Source organism: Drosophila elegans, unplaced genomic scaffold (assembly GCF_018152505.1).
Source record: "Drosophila elegans isolate 14027-0461.03 unplaced genomic scaffold, ASM1815250v1 contig_397, whole genome shotgun sequence".
Classification (NCBI taxonomy): Eukaryota; Metazoa; Arthropoda; class Insecta; order Diptera; family Drosophilidae; genus Drosophila; species Drosophila elegans.
This window is the reverse complement of record NW_024545782.1, coordinates 3,649,693-3,670,385: the sequence shown is the minus strand read 5'-3', so window position 1 is coordinate 3,670,385 and position 20,693 is coordinate 3,649,693. Positions and strand designations below refer to the sequence as shown.

The following is a 20,693-nucleotide window of genomic DNA, read 5'->3' as shown; positions in this document are numbered from 1 at the left end:
CCACATTGTGTAAAATATACAACCTTCTATACGAAGTGCCAAATTCGACTGACCCTCGATTGCAGAGTGCCTAGTTTTTAAATCAACAGCAGAAAAACTGAGCCAGTTCTCAAGCTGCCAAAGATTTTTATCTCGATCATTGGTGCTCGCAGCTGACTTTTACAGTGCCGAAATATGAAATCATTTGGAAACATATAAACACTGAGCGTAGGCACTTCTAATATATAATATATATACCCGATTGAAGTCGACCAATTCCCCTGGCACAAATAATTCTGAAGAAAGAACTTTATCGGTAAAAGGAACAATAGTAGATATAAAGGGAATTCAAATTTGTGTTCTACTCTTCGTTCGAACTCTATTCTACTCTCTTGAAAGTTTCAGGACTATGTCATATAGCTTCCATCCAAAAATAAAAAGGAAAATCACAGGAAAATCGACAGGAATTCGTAATTTTTTTTTAACACACTCATCACACTTGATAAAGAATATATATACTTTATAGGGTCGGAAATGTCTCCTTCACTGCGTTGCAAACTTCTGACTGAAAATACCCTCTGCAAGGGTATAAGAAACCTATTTTTAATGTTTCTATTTGTCTCTAATAATTTGGGCATTCTTATCAAAAATTTGGGGCGACCAATTCCCATTGCACCCATTCCACTTGAGAACGATTTTATCAAGTTTTTCACGATATGTTGGTCCATTTCGTTAACACTTTGTACGCCCATTTGTAGCCTGTTCACTGAGTAGTCATTTGAATTTATTTCCGGTTTTTGCTCCAATGGTGGAATAAGGGTACAAAGTTTGATATATATCTTAATTCAAGTATATTATATAATTCTTGTAATCAACATTTTTTAAATTTAAAATACAAGTCTCAAACGTTTCAAATACCAAGAAATTCCAATATTTATTACCAATATTTATGGCCATTCAATTAAATCAGTAACGGAAAATCGAAGCCTTTTTTCATGATGATTTTAAAGGAGTTTAAATAATATAATTAAGTAATACAGACGTTAACAGAATTTAAATAGATGTTTTTGCCGTTTTAAATAAATTGTAAGACCTGCTAAAACTTTTACCAGTAGCCATAAAATTTTATTTTTAATTGTTATAAATTTAAATTAGGAAGGTATTTATACTAACGACTTGGTGTTTTTCAATATTATTGCGTTCTTTTTTTTAGTAAAATGACAAAGTTGAGAATGTTGTGTCGTTTTAGACATCTAACTGGCAAAATTTGGAAGGCCGCTAGATGACCTCCCCCATGAACACAATCCATTTCAGCATCATCCCAGTTTTTCTTCACATTATTTCATATATAAACAAGAAAGAAAGCAAACTTCGGCAAGCCGAAGTTTATATACCCTTGTAGCTATTGCAAAAATTAAATATTCCTGAAAACATTAACATTAACATTATGATTAAGTTGCGTTTAAAAATATGAAAGCTATGATGATTTGCAGCTCAATTATTCGATAGTTCCTATGGCAGCTATATGATATCGTTTTCCAATTTTAATAAAATTAAAAGCGTAATTCTGAACTGTCAAAATATTAAATTAGGTAACTAAATTTAAACCGACATTTTGATATATATATATATTTATTTACCAATACAATATGTCGAGAAACTAAAAATAATAATTTAAAAAGATAAAGGTTATAATTTTATTTCATTTCTTTTTCCGGTTGTTCCTATGGGAGCTATATGCTATCGATCAGGCTCGTTCCGACTTATGTACTACCTGCAATAGAAAGACAACTTTTGAGAAAGTTTAATGCAGACTTCTTTAAAACTGAGAGGCTAGTTTGCGTAGAACATGGCTAGATCGACTCTCCTAAAGATGCTAATAATTTATAGATTACAATACCCTCTGCAAGGGTATAAACACGAACTTATAAGTACTTTTTTTACGATACAGTTGAACAATTTTAACAAAATTAAAACCGCAACTCTAATATATTAAATAGTATACAAGGAACTAAGCAAAAATTAAAAAATAACAAAGTAATAATTTTCAATAAATGTTGCCTAAATGTTTCTATGGGAGGTGTATGATATAGTCGTCCGATTCAACTTACCTGCAATAATTTTTGGGAAAGTTCCAAGAAAAAAGTAAGAGTTTTTGCATACTCAGAAATTATAACTAACTAACAGTGAACGCTTCGTATGTTAAGACTCTGCTTTAATGATTAATACGTTCCTCAGCAACTTGCTTTGATACTGCTTGCTGACCAGAGGACAACCATTTTATCTGTAAAAGTTCCACGCATTGTCAGAACTGTGTTCTTTGGTTTGTTCAATAGCCAAGCAGTGTTGTGGTATTCATAGATACTTGGACCGAGGTATATTTTTTGGTACCTAAAACCTTATCTAGGTAAACAAATGTGAGACTTCCTGTTTTACTTTATTTTTATGTAATTAGTTTCGTAATCGAATTAAGGCTGCACAATAAAATCAGCCCCGTTACTTAAGAATTCCAAAGCAGCGTGCCGATTACGGAATTAATTAAATGAAAATAAAGTTAATAATCGGTAGAAAGGAAGAAGGTGGCAACTAAAACAGGTTGTTTTTGGGGATCATTTATTTTGAAATTAGCTGAGTACGGGGATTCTTATATTCGGGGCACTTAACTAAGCTCGCCTACTAAGGTATAAAAGGTTTGGAATTAAGAAACACGCACAAATCACTTTTCAAAATCATTTGCATGACTAAAGATTAGAACTGTTTCTCAAGTTTTTATCGAAATATAACATGCAGCAATAGTCTACCATATAAAATAGTTTTTGAATTTACTGCCAAAATCAGTTTAGTCATTGATAAATAGTCAAACAACACAAGTTAAATTATTGAAAAACATCAAGTTAAATTCACTTCAAAATTATTGATATTTGAACGCATTACTTTGCGGGAAAATGGAAACTAAGGGTATCGTGATAATTTTTGCGATTATTATTACACTGATTGTTATTATAAACATTCTTCTCATCGCCTATATTGCAATGGACTGCTGGTATAAGGAACAGGTGTATGCTAATGCGATGCGTCCGGTAAGCTATTAACTAAATATTTACTTTATGTTATGCACTTTTTGATCACATATTCGTAAATACTTGTACTGGGAATATTGAAAAAAAAAGAAATATCGCTTTAGTAGAGTTCCCCGAATATTAGATAACTGTTTGTTGCCCACAAATCGGCATTTGACATGCTAGAAAGTAGGTGTTGGTTTCTGTGTGTGTTTCGGTAGGCACAACTCCTTTATTTTAAAAGTTATGAAAGTTATGAAGTCCTCTGCCGCCGCTCTGCCGCACCTCTGCTGCCCCTCAAAACGAAAGAACTGCAAGCAAGTGCAAGCAGTGCTGCACGCTCTTAGCTTCTGGTGTTGGCTATGCAGTTGGACAGATGGCGCCACCTAAACATAAACAGTTTTGTAGGCGAACGTTTTTTGGCTGAGTAACGGGTATCTAATAGTCGGGGAACTCGACTAAAGCGTTCTATCTTGTTTAATTTAATTTAAAAAAAATATATTTCCAAAGAGTGCTTTGAGTTTTATATCGAAATGCTTGTCAAATAATTTTTGAACCTTATTTAGAATACACAAATTCGTTTTTCTCGCAAAATCAACAGAAATATTTTTTTTCTAGGATCCTGCAATACAACCAAGGCAAATTCCAATACGTCGTGACGGTTGGTGGTTTATACCTTCCTCAGAATGAATCAACAAATAGTACTAGCTGCGATCGGCATAACAGTAATTCTGTGCCTGATCATTTTGAACATACTCTTTATATACTTTATAATCGACAATCCTTACCAAATGTCTACTAAGAAAATTAAAACAACCGAGGCGCCAACCACTACCGAAGAACCAGTGACAGAAGAAGAGATAAATGAACCTCCGGAGGCGGCAGAGGGTCCCGGAGAAGGCGGCGAAGCACCGGCCGCAGAAGGCTAAAAACTGTAAGTGCCACCTAAGTGCGTCCGATCGTTCAAATGTTTGAATTTAGGCATCAGCCGTGCTCTGACTTAGTTTTCCAGTTGGTTGTCCTGAAACTTAGATCGGTTTCAATTCCAATACTGCCTTCGTCGTGTTAAACATATAACGTATCTCAAAATTCCGTGACAAATAACACGTAAGAAGTTATGGACACGAAATTTTTAATATTAATTCTAACTCTCGTTATAGTTATTCTGTTTTTCTTGCTTATGATTGTGTTTTACGTATTTTTAAATTTCGATCGCGTTAGTACTACCCGGGGTCCTTATAATTGGTTTTGGTAAACAGCAGGCGGCGTCGACACAGTTGCCAATTTTTGTTTATATTCTAACAAGCCAATTCTAACTAGCTCTCCGTAAAAAATTTTCGAATTTGGGATATTAACACCAGTATCGCGCCATGGTAGAAAAATCGACGCTCGTCACAATTTTCCTCGTCATAACGGTGTTTCTGGTGACGTTAATGCTGATACTAATTCCCATGGCTTTCTTCAGGGGCAGGAGGGGTAAATCATCCCTCTTTAGGTCCTAATAGTAAGTATTGTCTGGTAAAATATTAAAATATTTTCTCGTGGGTGTAGGCCCGCCTTTAAATTAAATTTCAAAACCGCCATTTTGCTAATGTTATAAGCAGTGTACCGCACGACAGTTTTCCTTACATAGGCAAGCAGTGTACCGCTGGGCAGTTCCCTCGTGCATATAGGTCCGCGTCTACATTGTTTTTTTTTACCGACACCTAGCGGCGCAGTCGAAACTCATTGAGCGGAGACGTTAACCGCTTCTTCATGTACCGCCGCAACCCGACAAGGTGGCGCCACCGAAAACGCCAACCGATAATAAACGTTCTTAATTATCGATGGCTTAAATTTAAATTCGAATTTGTTCCCTTCTTCCATTCTTTTTGGCAGTTCCTCATTTAAAGTTTAACGCCCACTGTGGTATGCCAGGTGTGAATAATATTCTGTCTTTTGAAGATTCACTTCGCGACACCGCCTAATTCATGCACACTGCTCTCTGTCTACGAATTTTAGTGGGCGTACAACGGAAGTGCTTATTTGCGGTCATTAATGAAGACTGATCAACGCTCTGACTTCAGAAGCTCAAATCCGCTGCGTTGCCAGTTCAATCCCTTCCGATCTGTTGTTCACCTGCCGGAATGCAATCTGCCAGCTCGGTCGGGCCGAACTTCAATTGGGAAAAGCGTTCAGTGCCAAAGGAAGCCATATTTCATTCGGCAATTAGTGCAACGCTCATCGTACATGCCTAATTTTCGTTGGGATCTGTCCGACTGCCCGGTCCCGGTCCGTGATGGTTGTCCCCGCGATTTTACACTTCAATTAAATGAAAATTGTGTCACGCGCCGCGACTCGCGTCTTCCACGACTTGGAACTGGAGATGCCAGCCATCCAGAGCCACCAGCTTTGGTTGCCATCCCGTTTCGACACCGATGGCGATGGCGCGTATTTCCGCACACACATGCCCACACACAAAGCACTTGATTAAGCCCGACTCTTGCGTATTCCAGATTTTTCAGACTCGGACACATCATCACCCCCGGTCGGCGTGGCTAGGTCTTTCTTGTCAAATTCGGATCAGTGTCGCGCGGCGCTCAGCGGTGTCAACTTGTCGTGTGCAGCGCAAATTCCCAGTCCCAGTATCAGTACCAGTACCAGTGATAGTTATAGTGCCAGTATAACACAGCGTAGTCCCAGGCCAAGATCAAACAGGAGCTCATCTGGACTTGCACTCAAACCGATCCTTCAGTAGCCAAGCCAACGACATTCCAAATCCCAAGTACCAAGCCCTAACCCGAACCAAAACCCGAACTGAGGAAGCGCCAGCTGCCGAAGCGCGGAAGAATGCCGACCATCACGGAGGACTGCATCGATGGCTTCCAGCAGTACTACTCGCGGCCGCCGGAGAGGCCCAAGAAGAAGTCGCTGAAGCAGATGGTCTACGACTCGGAGGACAACTCCTACTTCGGTCGCTCCATCGACAGCTGGGGTGAGTCTGGGCCCAGAGCCTGCGGTTGCGTAAGTGACTGTCTTGATAGACGCTCTTGATAGAGGTCTGACCTTAATCAACCGAGTCTCTGAATCTCTAAATCTCTGAATCTCTGGTTATCCGAATCTCTTTGTCGTCGCATTAGCGCGGCCGCGCTACATATTACTGTGGATGTGGGTGGATGTATCCATTTACCGGCCTCCCGCCGAGCTCGAGCTCAAGCTTGAGTCCGTGTCCGTTTTGATTGGCCGCCCAATGGCGTTTGCGCTGCGGCGACCCCGGCGCGAACAGATCGGTGTGCCGCTGGGGGGCACTTGTGTCGCAATATCGGTCAATTATGCCATTATGCAATCAGGCGCTGGTGAACCCGCGACCGTTCCCCAGAACCGTCGCTGATCTCGACGGAGGGTCGTAGGACAGCGGGGGGACCAAGGAGCAGGTGGTAAGGGCTGTTCAGGAGAACCCTGACTAAGGCTGCGTTTAGGCCCGGCTCAAAAGGTCAATTGCCACTGATTGAGCATTGACCTTCAAAAACAATCGTTTGGATTGAAGAGATTTAACAAAGCCTGAGTTTGTCTTACCTTGCTCTTATACCGATAGCAAAGATATTTCTTCATGCCTGTTAGCTTTCGCTCAGAATGACCAAAGAAACTCTCGTAAAACGTTTTAGCTAACTTATATAGGATACAGCCATTAGCCTCTAGGTATTCCGAAAATTTCTTCATCCCATTTTTGGAATCCTTAAGTCAACCTTTAAGAAAGTGTCCAAAATTCTTCACTGCTTTTCCTCTGCAAGGGTGTTTAAGGCAGACATTGAAATACAAACAGAATATGCACATAGAAATAAATAATAACGAGAACTTATGTTAATTCAAAGCCGATCTCCCTGAAGATATAAACGTTAGGCCTTGTTCTTAATGAAAATTTTCAACAATTTTATTAAAATTTGTTAAATTTCGATTTTTATCTTCAAAAAGTATCTGCCAGATGCATGTGTGGGTGCTTTAGGGGTTAGTATACAGTAATTAAAAAAGAACAAGCAAAAATTAATTTTTTGACGAAATGGCGTTAACTCCAAAAAAAAATTGGACTAAAAATTCGGGCTTAAATGAGAAAAAATCTTCGATTTATTACTAGAAAATATATATATAAGAAGCTCGTTTTAAATTTGACACTAATCCGTTTTCGAGTAATGTTTGAAACCGGCTTTGAAAATACCATTTTGAGAAGAACGCGTTTAAATTTCGTACTGGCACTTTTGAGCTCTCTGAAATTTAAAAATTTTCTGGGTGTATTGTTAAATATGTGTTCACTAAGAAAATAAAATAAAACAAATTTGATTTGCTTTAAATTCTAACTGTATATAACCTTAAAGAAGGAAGAGTGTATTTTTCTTTTAACACAATGGCGGTTTAAAAAAAAAAGAATTTTGACAAAAATTTAAAAAAAAAATTTTCGGTGGGAAAAAATCTTTAATTTAATAACTAAAAAGTATATTTAAGAAGCTTGTGTTTAAATTTGAGACTAATCGGTCACCGACTTTAAAAACGACATTCTGAGAAAAACGTGTGTAAAGTTTGTACTTTTTAAGTACTCTCAAACGCCTTTTAAAATTTACATGACATCAAAAAATATTCACCGGAACGATATGAAATTTTCTGAGTATTGAATAAATTTAATTAAATAAAAGCAAATTATTGGGGCAGTCAGGTATATTGCATGCGATTCATGTTAAATACATCATATTAGTCTACTAATTTTTCCACGCCCCGATCTGCGGAATTGGGCATGCCCAATTAAACAAATCCACTGCACTTGTATATCCATTAGAACGTTATTGTATAACCATACTGTTAGAAAATGTTGCATTTATCGTTGATTTTATCGAGCAAGGTCCAACTTCCTTAAAAAAGTTTTGTATCCTCAACGTGGTCCTATCGTGTTGCCCGCAATCGTACGCACGCCGTAGTTTGGTCCTTGAATACAACTCCAGCGGAGCAGTTGCCAGTGGAACAGAGGGCTCTATGAAACCCACCCCTGTGCGTGTATGTATAGCAACTCTCAGCTTGGCCCACTTCCCTGCATATCTGAATACCCATGTCCTGTGGCCGTATTTAAACCAGTTCCTTCCCCAGTTCGACGACAAGAGAAATACGGCTTGAATGCTAATGTTGGCGTGCAAAACATATTTAAATGCGCAATTTTTCGTTTCAAAGCAAAGCGACCTTAGAAAATCTCTCTTGAGTAGCCCTAAACTTTTAAGAAATAGATCAATAAATCAATATGGTATTACCAAAAGAACATATGGAGGAATTTAACGTTTGGACTGTGCATTGAAGCCAGCCATCTGGTACCTGGTGTTTCTCTCAGTGTGCCCATGGGTCCGGAATCGAACCCCGGGCAATTGGCACTAAATGCGCTGCAGTGGCATGGACAATCGCCGGCACCGCACCGCATTGCATCGCCTAATTAAAGCGAGTGCACAAGGAGACAGCGTTTCCACGGCAATTAGAACGCAACTCAATCTCAGTCCGGAAAACCCGACCGATCCCAGATCCGATTCCACTCGAATGGGAAACGCTTAAGTGCGGCAATGCTGTCAAAAGCGCTTTTCACTCAAAACAAACTCGGCTCGAGAGAGCGGCCAACGAAAAACGGCTCAAGCCAAGTCTGTTGTTTGGCTGCGAATCGACAGACTTCAGATTCGGGTTTCAGTCTGAAATTTGTTTTGAGCGGCGACCAAACGTGTCACGGAGAACTCGTAACGTGGTCGAGACGCGTCTCGTTTGCAAACAACAAATAAAAAGAGTTTGTGGTCCGTACAGTGAAGTTTCCCCTGCTTTCCTCACAGGAAATTACCAAAAAAAGAGTCCTTGCAAATAGTTCAACATTCTGTTGCGCACACACAGCCCCCATTAAGCGGGCAATTAGTGAAAGATAATAAATAATTCCAAGGGCCGTCTTTAAGAACGCTCCATAATTTCTTCAAAAAGGTGTGGTTGTTTGTATGTGGCCAAGCGCTAAGAGCGCCAGCTAAGAGAAGCACATACAATGCACACTTCGCTCGCTCGTTTGCAAAGAGCGGCAGCGGGCAGAGGGCACGGTTTGTTGTGGTGGTTGCGAGGCGAAAATAAAAGGAATGCACAGCAGTGGATATGTGCTTAAATAAAGAACCGATGCCGAGATACTTTTGTATCTGACACTTTTGTTTTGCCAATGCCCAATGCCGGGTCAAAGCCAATGTGGCATTGAGAGCCCCACAGCAGACGCGGAAATGCGACTGTGTCGCCGACCGACTAATTCGCCCCATTTCGCCCCATTTCGGCCCACATTGGCCCACTTTGGCCCACTTTTGGCCCACTTCGGTCCACTTTGGCCCATTCCAGCCCTACCAGTTGCAGATTGTATTCGCATCCGACGGATGCCCTCTCGCTTCGGCCAGGAGAGCCAAAAAAGGCGCCATATTTTCTGCACCGCAAGAGGGGTGAAACGGCGAGCGAGAGAGTCGAGAGAAATTAAGAGCAAAGGACCTGGATTGTTACAAAAAAGAACAACAGAACGTGTGTGTCATTGAGCGCGTACTATTTGCGTACATCTGTACAACTGTTTGGCGGTCAACGAATATTTACGATATAAAAACATCAGTGCTGGCCAAATTTTTAGTTCAGTTGCAGGGTTTTTTTTTTTCGTAATAAACTACTACGTTTATATGCACGACTTAACTGTATATATTGCAGGAGATAATTGCTTTCTAATAATTTAATACTACGGAGTTTAAATAACGTATAAAAAGCAAGTGTATAAAAGCAGGCGTATAAACGTAGTATATGATTTATTAGTCCACTTCAAACCCGAAACTGAACCGTCTACAGGCCTTTAGATTTAAAGAAAACCCACCGAAACAAACATGTCGAAGCCCGTACCGATGAGTCCGTCCTTCGCGGACGAGGATCTGCACAACTTGAGGAAGCCCAAACCGTTCAACTTCGGCCAATTCTTATACAACTCCGAGGACGGCACTGTTATGGGCCGAAATCGAACGTCATGGGGTAAGTGTGTTGCCGTGTTTATTGCATTCTCCTGCCATAAAACTGACGGAGTTGACGGACTTTTTGCTCGCGTTCGCATATGCCTGCTGTAAATCAGGGCCTGTCGCCAATTGGAACCGTGCTTCGGAATTTATTCAAATATAATAACACGGCACTGCGAACGTGTCATCTATTGCACCGCCTGAAGTGTCGAGAGTTGCACTCACTCGTAAAAAGTAGAGTAGTGGCTTGTGGAAGCGGCGAGCAAATTAACGTCTGCATGTAACGATGCTCGGCAATGGGGTCAAATTAGGGTGGGGAAATGCGGCATCTTATTTTTGTTCGCCATCAATTACCGCTAGTTAAGCTGTCCGCTGCAGCGTTTATCATCAATTGCACCGGAAAGGTTTTCCCAGCACGCCAATAGTGGCATTTAAAAGTTGGCAAGCCCAAGGCCCTCTATACGTGTACATATATTCATACATACATATGTATGTATATAGACAAGTGCACATCGCAATTATGCTGAAATGGGCAAAGCAAAGCTGAAAATATATGAAAATGGAAATAAGTACTAATTACATTGGCCAGATATTGGCAGAGAAAAGAATATGTACGTTAAGAACTAAAGGTGCCTTCACGAAAGTGCAAATGCCAAACCGAGTATATTTAATAATACACCCAAAAAAAACTAATTGGTTGATGCCGAAGGCTTGCTATTATCTGAAGAGGAAAAAGAAGAAATTAATTATCAAAATTCAATTTAAACTAAAATGAAAGCAAACTTCGGCCAGCCGAAGTGAGTACATCAATGTCCATGCTGTTAATATTTTTAAATCTCTTTTAATTGCTCTACCCTGCAAACTGTAATTTTCTATTAACTGCAAAATAAATTTAAACAATTTAACTTTTTCATCTGTTAACTGCAATTCCATTTTGTTCAAACAAGTTATTAGAAAAGTTAAGAATGTAAAATGTATTTAGTCGTCTGTGTATTTTTAAAAAAATTAAAGCTATGCTGATTTTAGATCAATTATTCGATCGTGCTATGACAGCTATATGGTTTCGTTTTCCAATTCAATTAAAATAAAAGCGTAATTTTGAATTATTAAACCATTCTTCATCCAAAAGAAATAAAAAAAAGTGAAATAGAAAAGTTAATAGGCTAATATATTTTGATGTATAAACTACATGCAAGAGGTAGTCATAAATGCGATTAGTGGTAAAAAAACGAAGTAAATCCAAATATTTTGTACTCAATTTAAATATTCCAGATATTTTGTACTCAATTTAAAATATTTAATTTTTAATTTAATTTTCACCCGTTACAGTTTTTATTTATTTTAAATTTGAAAACATTAATATGTTTTAAAATTTTTCTTTTGATTATTTTTATACCCTGGCAGAGGGTAATATAACTTTGGTCAGAAGAAAGAGACTTTTCAGACCCCATAAAATATATATATAGGGGAGTCGATATAGCCATGTCTGATCAGGGTAAAAGGGCGTACCGATCAGACGTTTATATCCTATAGCTCTCATAGGAATAATAGGGTGTAATCGATCAAAATTTTATGTGTTTTAAAATATTTCGCGCAGTGTATAAGCTATTGGCATCAATTTTTCAAAGTCGTATTTATCTACGCATACCTTGTTACACTTCTGTTATTCTTCTCGCTACTTTTGCAATTCTAGCAATTTCGGCAAAGACTGAATTTAATTTAAATTTAATTTAATTTAGCTATATGTAAAATGGGAACTATTTTAAATCTAATAATTTCAATTTAATTATTTAATGTTAAACAATGAAATTTAATACGCATTGTATTTAAAATTATGATTTAATATTTAATTTAAAAATTAAGTATAAAAATTTAAATTTATTTTTTACTATTCCATCCATTTCTGAAAATTTAAATTACACTTGATTTTTAATATGAATAATTGATCCCAAAAATCACTAAGGTAAATTAATTAAATATATATTTAAAATAGTTGCAATTTAGGAGTTTTAAACAGTTTTATTAAATCGCAACTGTAGGAAAGTAGCTTTCCATTTCTTCTGCCAACGCATGGTTTTAAGCATCAAGTAAATAAGGTGATGTAAAATGTGCTAACCTTCTTGCACATAGCATACCCAATTGACCCAACTCCGGTTTGGCTTCGGTTCTCTCTTAGCTGATTGTTCTCTTGCGATCCAACTTCTTAGACCAATTGAGGTTATGTCAGATGGGAAGTGCGAGTGCCTGTGAGAGTTAAGAGCGATCGCTGCACACACACACACACCCTTGGACCGGGTCATAACCAGTTGGCTCTTGAGCGTAGTCGACTCACGAGGCGGCTCTCTTCCGAAGTCTAAGAGTGTCGTTCCGCAGAATATGTAGACTTATACGAGTGTTCGGATGGCAATGATGATTCAGCGGAGAAGCTCGGCGTCAGTTCGCCGTCTACTCCGAACTTGAGAAGCAGCACAGCTTGGGGGATTCTTCCCATTCCCATTCCCATTTCCATTTCCATTTGTTTATGCAGCCCACTTGCGCCGGCTGTCGCCAATTATCGGTTTAACCCATGCTGACCGAGGGGCCAGCGACAATTAATTAATTCAATCGCTTCAATTGACTGGTGATCGCCAAGGGGCTGACTCTAATCGGTGTAATTCAATAAGTATTAACCGTTATCCTCCTTTCGCAGCCAAAATTGGAATCTTCTATGTGGCCTTCTACGGAGTCCTCGCCGCCCTGGTGGCCATCTGCATGTGGGCCTTCTTCCAAACCCTCGACCCTCGCATTCCCAAGTGGACACTGGACCGCTCCCTGATCGGCACAAACCCAGGTCAGTCGCCGCCGCTCATAGCAACCCCCGCCAATTTCCCCCCTAACCGAGCCTTGCCATCCTAGGTTTGGGTTTCCGCCCCCTGCCACCCGTTGACAACGTGGAAAGCACCTTGATCTGGTACAAGGGCACTCAGCATGAGAACTACAAGCACTGGACGGACTCCCTCGATGACTTCCTTGCGGGTAAGTACCAATAGTTTGCACTATCTAGTGAGAACTTTTCTCATAGACAGACACGCCGTTTTAGGATAAAAGTAGCAGCTTACGTCAATCAGTCCAGCTAGTTTAACCTTAGACCCGTGCACATAAATTTAAACACATTGCCGTGATTTGGGGTCGATCTAACCCTATGGGGGATTGTCGTGCTGGTTTGTTTTTTTTTTGTTACGATCACAACTATTTCAATAATAGCGTGTGGTTAAATGACTCACTTTTGCCATCAGAATGTTAAAAATTCTTCAAAGCAAGCTCTGTTCCTTGAATGGGTAAGCACTTCCATTGTATTTTGCATAGATTTTTACTGTGTATCACTCCTGCCTTTGCTAAGATGTGTACGGGCACGCTTTTTTAAACAAAATATATCATGTCTAAATCGAACACAGTAAGAAAATGTACGTTGAACAAAGAACACACAGAGCACATGATTTTTCAGCCCCATGCATTACACATGCGAAATGTCATGAAACTTAATTAAAAAAAAAAAAAAAAACAAAAGGTTCAAGCTTCACAACCATATCAGCCTTTTGAAATTTCTAAATATGCGTAGTTTTATTTTTTTGGGTTAGATCAACCCCTAAAGCGATAAGGGTTGATAAATAAAGTCCGTAATTATATTTAATATTCTATTTACCATTCCAGTTTACAAAGTACCTGGATTGACTCCCGGTCGTGGCCAGAACATCTACAACTGCGACTACAACCAGCCGCCGCCGAAGGGTCAGGTGTGCGACGTGGACATCAAGTCGTGGTCTCCCTGCACCAAGGAGAACAACTACAGTTACCACAAGAGTGCCCCCTGTATTTTCCTCAAGCTCAACAAAATCTATGGGTGGATACCGGAGTATTACAATGATTCGCAGGACTTGCCCGAATCCATGCCTTTGAGTTTGAAGACGTACATCGGGGAGGTCCAGAAGACGCAGCCACACAAGGTGAGTGAAGTGACTCGGACTATGAACTTTAACCCATTGTATTCAACATTCGAATTACTCCAGCTAAACACCATCTGGGTGTCGTGCGAGGGCGAGAATCCAGCCGATCAGGAGAACATTGGAGCCGTCAACTACCTGCCAATCAGGGGCTTTCCCGGCTACTTCTATCCCTACCAGAACTCCGAGGGCTACTTGAGTCCCTTGGTGGCCGTACACTTCCAGCGGCCCAAACGTGAGTAGTCCTTGCATCCCGCGAGTCCACAGTCTCCTGAGTAATCGCTTATTGGCCACTTTGCAGGCGGAATCATCATCAACGTCGAGTGCAAGGCTTGGGCTCGCAACATTGTGCACGATCGCAAGGAAAGGATCGGTTCGGTCCACTATGAGCTCCTCATCGATTAAAGTTTATCGAATATTACCTATAACACATTGTAAAACAGAAGAATCTCCGTTGAGCAAGAATCTCGGACCCGAGGGGTGAGGACGTCGTTCAATATCGTCTAAGACAATCCTACCAGAGGCAAACCACCTGATGTTTGTTGTAGTGAAAATTGTGAAAGGTTCAGATTTCAGTTTGTAATTTAAAACTCAAAATTGTTTAATTGTATTTTTTCCTGACATATAAATACAAGTTATAACCAAGATTTGCGACGCCTAAAATATACATTTTTAAATTTAAAGTACTTTGTATGCACTTTACGATGAAAGTTTCACATCAGATTATAAAAGCAAGATGAGAAATCAGTGAACAGGATTGTAATAGCCAAGCCTGAATCTTATTTAACGCTGACCACTAAATCAAGCAAATGCAACAAATTTACAGCAATTAATCCAAACTGCCATTTCCAATAAATCAACAAACGAAACCTTAGATATACAAACTTTTAAAGAAAATTTATGGATTTCAATTTTTGAGTCTGCTATACCTGTAACCAAAACAGACCAATTTTGTCAACCAAAAAAAACAAATTTAACATTTACAGCTAGCTTCAGGATATACCATATTTATAAATAACTTAGGCAAAAGTGAAATCTCTATACATCACATTTTTATAACGACAATTCTTTTTGGCCACCAGAAACGCGTAACTTCGGATAATTTGTAAGTTTATAATATAACATAATTGCAAAAAATGAAATTTATGAATATTACTTGAACTAAAACGGCTGAGAAGAATCACTTTCAAATCTTTTTAATAAAAATAAAAATGAAAGTAGTCAGATAAAATTAATGTTTTTTTTATTTAAGGGCTGGGTATGATTTCCAGAAAACTACAAATTCCTGTCAAGGATACAAATGGAGCGTATTTTTATTTTGTTTAAAAAAATCTTTGCAGAGAAAATAAATGAAAGCATTAATCGACAACAAAATAGGTTTATTAAAAGTCAATGGTAACTAAATGTATTTAACTAAATTTTTCATAAGCATTTTAGCATACCTTTTTGAAAATGAAATGAAATAATTACTGTTGCAATAGCATTACTTTTAAAATATCAAATGTTTTTTCAATAGCATTTATTTTGATATTTTTTTAGTAGCATTACTTTCTTGACAATCTTCCATTCGTTTTTTAATAATAAGTCAAAATCAACGCTAATGCTAAAGGCACAGCTCTGCTAGGCTGTTAACAAACAAATTTCTGTTGGCCATATGACATACTTTCGGATTTACTTAAACGTTGGAGTTGCCCTGCTATGATAAGATAATGATAAAGTTGATAATGCGATATCACAAATCTCTGCCGTCATCTGATACTGGTCAGCCCCTGTGACTGATTAATAAACTTGAGCCAGATCGATTGGCTTTTGTCCATTTATTAATTTATTTTTTTTATTTAGACAAAAATAGTCATAGACATACATATGCATTAAGAAATCAAAGTTATATCGTACGTGCCACATTGGGTGTGTACATGCAAATCGACTCAGTTAAATGGCTTCAAAGCAATTTTCCTTAATAAACTAATGTTACTATTTTGCGACGTGATTTTAGGTCCATAAAATAAAAATATTTGTTGGTTTTTGAATACAAGTACACCGGAATCAACCACTTTTATATACATCTTACATACATATGTAAACTGTAGATCATTTTTTTATCAGCCAAATAATAAGTCGGCCAATTGCGTCATTAAAATTCATTAACGAATCGATTCTGTTTGTTTTTTGATATTAAGTTTATTTATAACTTGACGGTCAAAAAGTATACATAAGCAGATGTGGAAAAAATTCAATTGCCTGGAGCACATACAAAAAAGTAGAAGCAGTTGTATTAGGGTATTTGTATATTGAATTATTATTATTCGACCGTATATTTTTGATCCTTCATTACGAAAAGCGTAGATCTAGCCAATTCCGTCTGTCCGTCCGTCTTCCGTTATGTTAGTCTCTCTGCAAACTAGTCTCTCAGTTTGAATGTAGTGGTCGGCCCACATAATGCACCCAGAGTAAAATCCCATACTAAAATTAAACATTAATGTAACATTGTTTTTATACCCTTGCAAAAAGGTATTATAAATTCAGTCAGAAGCTTGCAACGCAGTGAAGCGGACATCTCCGACCCTATAAAGTATATATATTCTTGATCAGCATCACTAGGAGAGACGATCTAGCCATGTCCGTCTGTCCGTCCGTTTCTACGCAAACTAGTCTCTCAGTTTTAAAGCTATCTGCATGAAACTTTCCCAAAAGTTGTCTTTCTATTGCAGGTAGTATATAAGTCGGAACGAGTTAGTTCTTCGACATATAGTAATAGTTAAATGTTTCCGAATTACGGTTTAAATTTCATTCATCGCCAGGATGGAACCTTATTCGGTCGAACCGGTAAAAATTGGAGTAAGTAAAGATGGTGGTGAAAATATAACTTCAAGAGGTTTGAAACAACTTTCGAAATCTATATAAACAAGAAAGAAAGCAAACTTCGGCAAGCCGAAGTTCATATACCCTTGCAGCTATTGCATGAATTAAATACTTTTGAAAACAATTAAATTATGATTTACTTGAGTATATGCTGAAAAACATTGAAGCTACGATGATTTGCAGCTCAATTATTAGATAGTTATTTTATATATTTTTATTATTTCTGTGGGAGCTATATGATTTTGATGAAATTTAAACCGTAATTCGGAAATTTTTAACTATTACTATATGTCGAAGAACTAAAAAAAAAATAAAAAACAGCAAAGTTATAATTCTTTTTTGTTTCATTTTTCGATAGTCGTCTGATCCGGCTCGTTCCGACTTATATACTACCTGCAATAGGAAGACAGATTTTAGGAAAGTTTCATACAGATAGCTTTTAAACTGAGAGACTAGTTTGCGTGGTCGTGGGACTGACATACATGGCTGGATCGACTCTCATATAGACGCTGATGAAAAATATATATATATTATAGGGACGGAAATGTATCCTTCAAACTTCAGATGAAGATTATAATAACCTCTGCAAAGGTCCAAAACTGAAAGTGTCACACACTTTGATTTAATCAGTACCGAAAATATTTAATTTAAAAAGAAAATATTTGGGTTGCATTGATTTTTCTGGGTGTATAACGTGCTCGCACTTTTTTGTGTGTCAGTGTGTGTGCGGTTTTATACTGATCGTGTCAGCTTCTGCCGCAGCGCTGCTGTTGCTCTGCCGAGTTGTTCTTTCCGGCGATATGTTGGTCTTAGCCGACTACTGTTTTAAAGCTATATGAATAAAAAAAACAAGTAATTACTTCTATTTTTTTTTATTTTTTTTTTAATATTCTTTGAGATATAGTTAAAGAATAATATTTCAGAAATATAGATTAAGAATAATATTTAAAAATTACGGCTCTAATGTCATTAAAATCGGACGACTATATCATAAAGCTCCCATGGGAACAATCCAAAAAATACACAAATAAGTATATCTTGGCTACTTTTTATTTGATTTGAATATACCTCGATACATAGCAATGGCTTACTATTTTAGTTTTATTAAAATCGGACAACTATGTCATATAGCTGCCATAGGAGCGATCGAATAATTTAAAGGAAAATAATCACAGCTTCACTGTTGTTAATCATATAGGCATAAAATTTGAATATTGCAGTTTTAAAGAATATTAAACTTTTTGACTATCTGCAAGGGCCTGACGAAGTTAGCTTCTATTTCTTTTTTTCGACAAGTATTCGTGCACGAACAGTTAGAAACTGAGCTTTAATTTTAATTTACAAACTTTTTAGCCTCTTTTCCATTTTATTAGGTTACCAAATAATCAAACTTTTATTTTGAAAATCTAAATATTGCTATATATTTTTGCTTGTAAATTTTTTTCCTTTTTACACAATCAATATTATTTGAATTACAAAACTTGGAGTTTTTAATTAATTAAAGTGTAATTTTGAAATTTGAGTTCAGGGTTCAAACACTTTTTTGACTCATTGATCATTGTTTGAAATGACCACTTGTCTTTGAAGTAATTAAGTGGATCTATACTTGCATTTATCTGGTCAGCTTATTGAATGCATATGTACATGCAACAACTCTTACCCGCTAATTGACAGCTAATTAGCTGAGTGACAGAACATTGTCCACAGAACCTAAAGCAAATAGTCGCACAGATATTTCGCTAAATAGAAAAATCAAAGTAAATCTCTAATAAGGAAGCTCTTTAAGATTGAAAGATTGACACGCTCACGCACACAGGAATCGCTGGAAAGTCGGTTTGGACCAGATAATTCAGATAGACTGGTAGGCCGAAGATATTCCCGGGAGCAAAGCGAGGCCTTCCATGTGTAATTACATTTGCTTAATCTGGAGTTCTGTTCAGTTGAACAGAAGCGGGAGCTTCTTTCAGTGACAACTATTGTGTGGATATAACCGGACAAAACCGAGAAAGTTACTCATGATGGTCCCAACCTTCGAATGTGTGACAATTTATGTACATATGTACGCAATTGAAAAGGTATTTTCATGGGTTTCACAGCCAATGGGGTGTATATGATTTTGGCAAACAGGTATAGTTAACATTCGACATTGTGGTGCAGTTATCGAAATCCCAGCCAGCCAATATATCACAGTATTTACATAAGTGACTGATAAACAGCTCCTGCCTCTAGTCTGAGAACCCAATAAACTCAGATGCAGGAATTGCGCCTTACAATTGAGTTGTCGACATTATGTGCCTGCCGTTGTCAAGTGTAATTTAATCAACTTGTGAAGATTACAACAGTGAAGCACCGAGATACGTAAACATAATACCGTGACCATTTATCCGTGCACAAATGTACCCTTAATCAGCAGCAACAGTTCAAGAAGGAGGCAATTGGCAATGGCAACCTATTGTTGGGGGAGTTGGCATTCGGTGCTGCAAGGGGTTGCCGAGCAGGAGGAAGTGCACATTTGTGGGAATTAATCAATCAATCTTACACTCTACAAAATTGTCCATCCCACTCCAAGTTTAAGAAGTACATATGTACTTCTTATTAATGGTAAACCCCATTAAATACGGATTAAAAAAATGTTATTTTATCGTACCTTTTTGTTTTAGGTATATATGTACAATGGTCCTAATAAAATAAAAATAATTAATTATAATAAATAATAATTAATTTCCTTTGTCGCAATGTAAAAAAAAGGTTCCAAATAGTATATAATATACATGAAAACCAGAATTGAGAACCTAAGCAAAGTAAATTTGTTTCAGTGCAGCATTCACATTATGCAGATGCTGATGGCCACGAATAATGATTGAGGAACAATAACAAAGAAAGTTTTCCCGTTTTCCGCATGGAAATTTCCGAAGCCCAAAGCAGCCAAAAAACTGATCCAACCGTTTTGGGAGAGCGTGGAAAAGCAAAACAATGCGAGTGCTAGGAACTTCAACAACACGCAAGCATAATGAGCGCAGCAGTGGTGGGGGTGGGTAGAGGGGCATGGGTGAGGGTGGGGGTGGAGATTAATGGAGCCAATGTACTCAACTCTCGGCGCATGTCGGTGCGATTGACTGGGAGAACGGAAGATTGGGAGAGCAGGAGAGGCCTGAACTAGTGTGCGTGCGATTTTCTTTGTGCTCTGTGTTTTTTAATATTTATAAAGCAGGGGCGCATCGCATTCTTTGAGGGATGAGTGGGCCCCACTGATTTTAAGTACTAAACTTTTAGCACTAGCAGAAACAGCTTAACCCAAACAACCACCCTCGGGTGTGTTGTTGTCTGCCCGCTGTCTGCACTCAATCATTTATTCTATTTGCATAGCCAGCAAAAGAAAGAGTGGTGGAGAGAAAGAGAGAAAGACAAGGTAAGGCACACACGAAACCACAAGCTCATACACACACACACCTTGGGCAACCCCTCACTGCCCCCTGGCCAACAAGCTTTTGCTTTGGCCTTTTCTCATGTTGCTTGGCAAAGTTTCGAAAACGTTCAACAGCTGTCGACGTTACACTGTGAGAAATATGCACTGCGTGGAATAACACGATGTTGTGGTTAAGCTTAAGGTAATCAGCCATACAGGTAACGTTAATCTGTTAATACATATTCTACTCAACTCTGCCCGCAGATGAGTATTATTTTCTTAAAAGTCTGTTTCATACCCATGCAGAGGGTGTTATAATTTCAGTCAAAAGTTTGCGATGCAATATACTTATTTATTTGATCGCAAGTTTTATTTTGATAAAATCAGAAATAAATTTGATTAA

At 38.1% G+C, this 20,693-nt stretch overlaps 1 protein-coding gene across 4 annotated transcripts; it reads left to right on the top strand.

The window, feature by feature from the left end:
- Nucleotides 1-2,909: 2,909 nt before the first annotated feature.
- Nucleotides 2,910-14,669, top strand: LOC108150717 (sodium/potassium-transporting ATPase subunit beta-2). 4 transcript variants are annotated; one of them, XM_017279007.2, is made up of 8 exons: nt 2,910-3,059; nt 3,657-3,972; nt 5,534-6,012; nt 12,732-12,872; nt 12,938-13,057; nt 13,733-14,025; nt 14,089-14,257; nt 14,324-14,669. In XM_017279007.2, exons 3-8 carry the CDS (start codon nt 5,868-5,870, stop codon nt 14,425-14,427), a joined length of 972 nt encoding a protein of 323 aa, XP_017134496.1. In that variant the 5' UTR covers nt 2,910-3,059; nt 3,657-3,972; nt 5,534-5,867; the 3' UTR covers nt 14,428-14,669. The 4 variants fall into 4 exon arrangements, with proteins under 4 accessions (XP_017134496.1, XP_017134495.1, XP_017134497.1 ...); XM_017279006.2 differs by lacking the exons at nt 2,910-3,059; nt 3,657-3,972 and adding an exon at nt 4,326-4,542; XM_017279008.2 differs by lacking the exons at nt 2,910-3,059; nt 3,657-3,972; nt 5,534-6,012 and adding exons at nt 8,707-8,827; nt 9,885-10,061.
- The last annotated feature ends 6,024 nt before the right edge of the window (nt 14,670-20,693 follow it).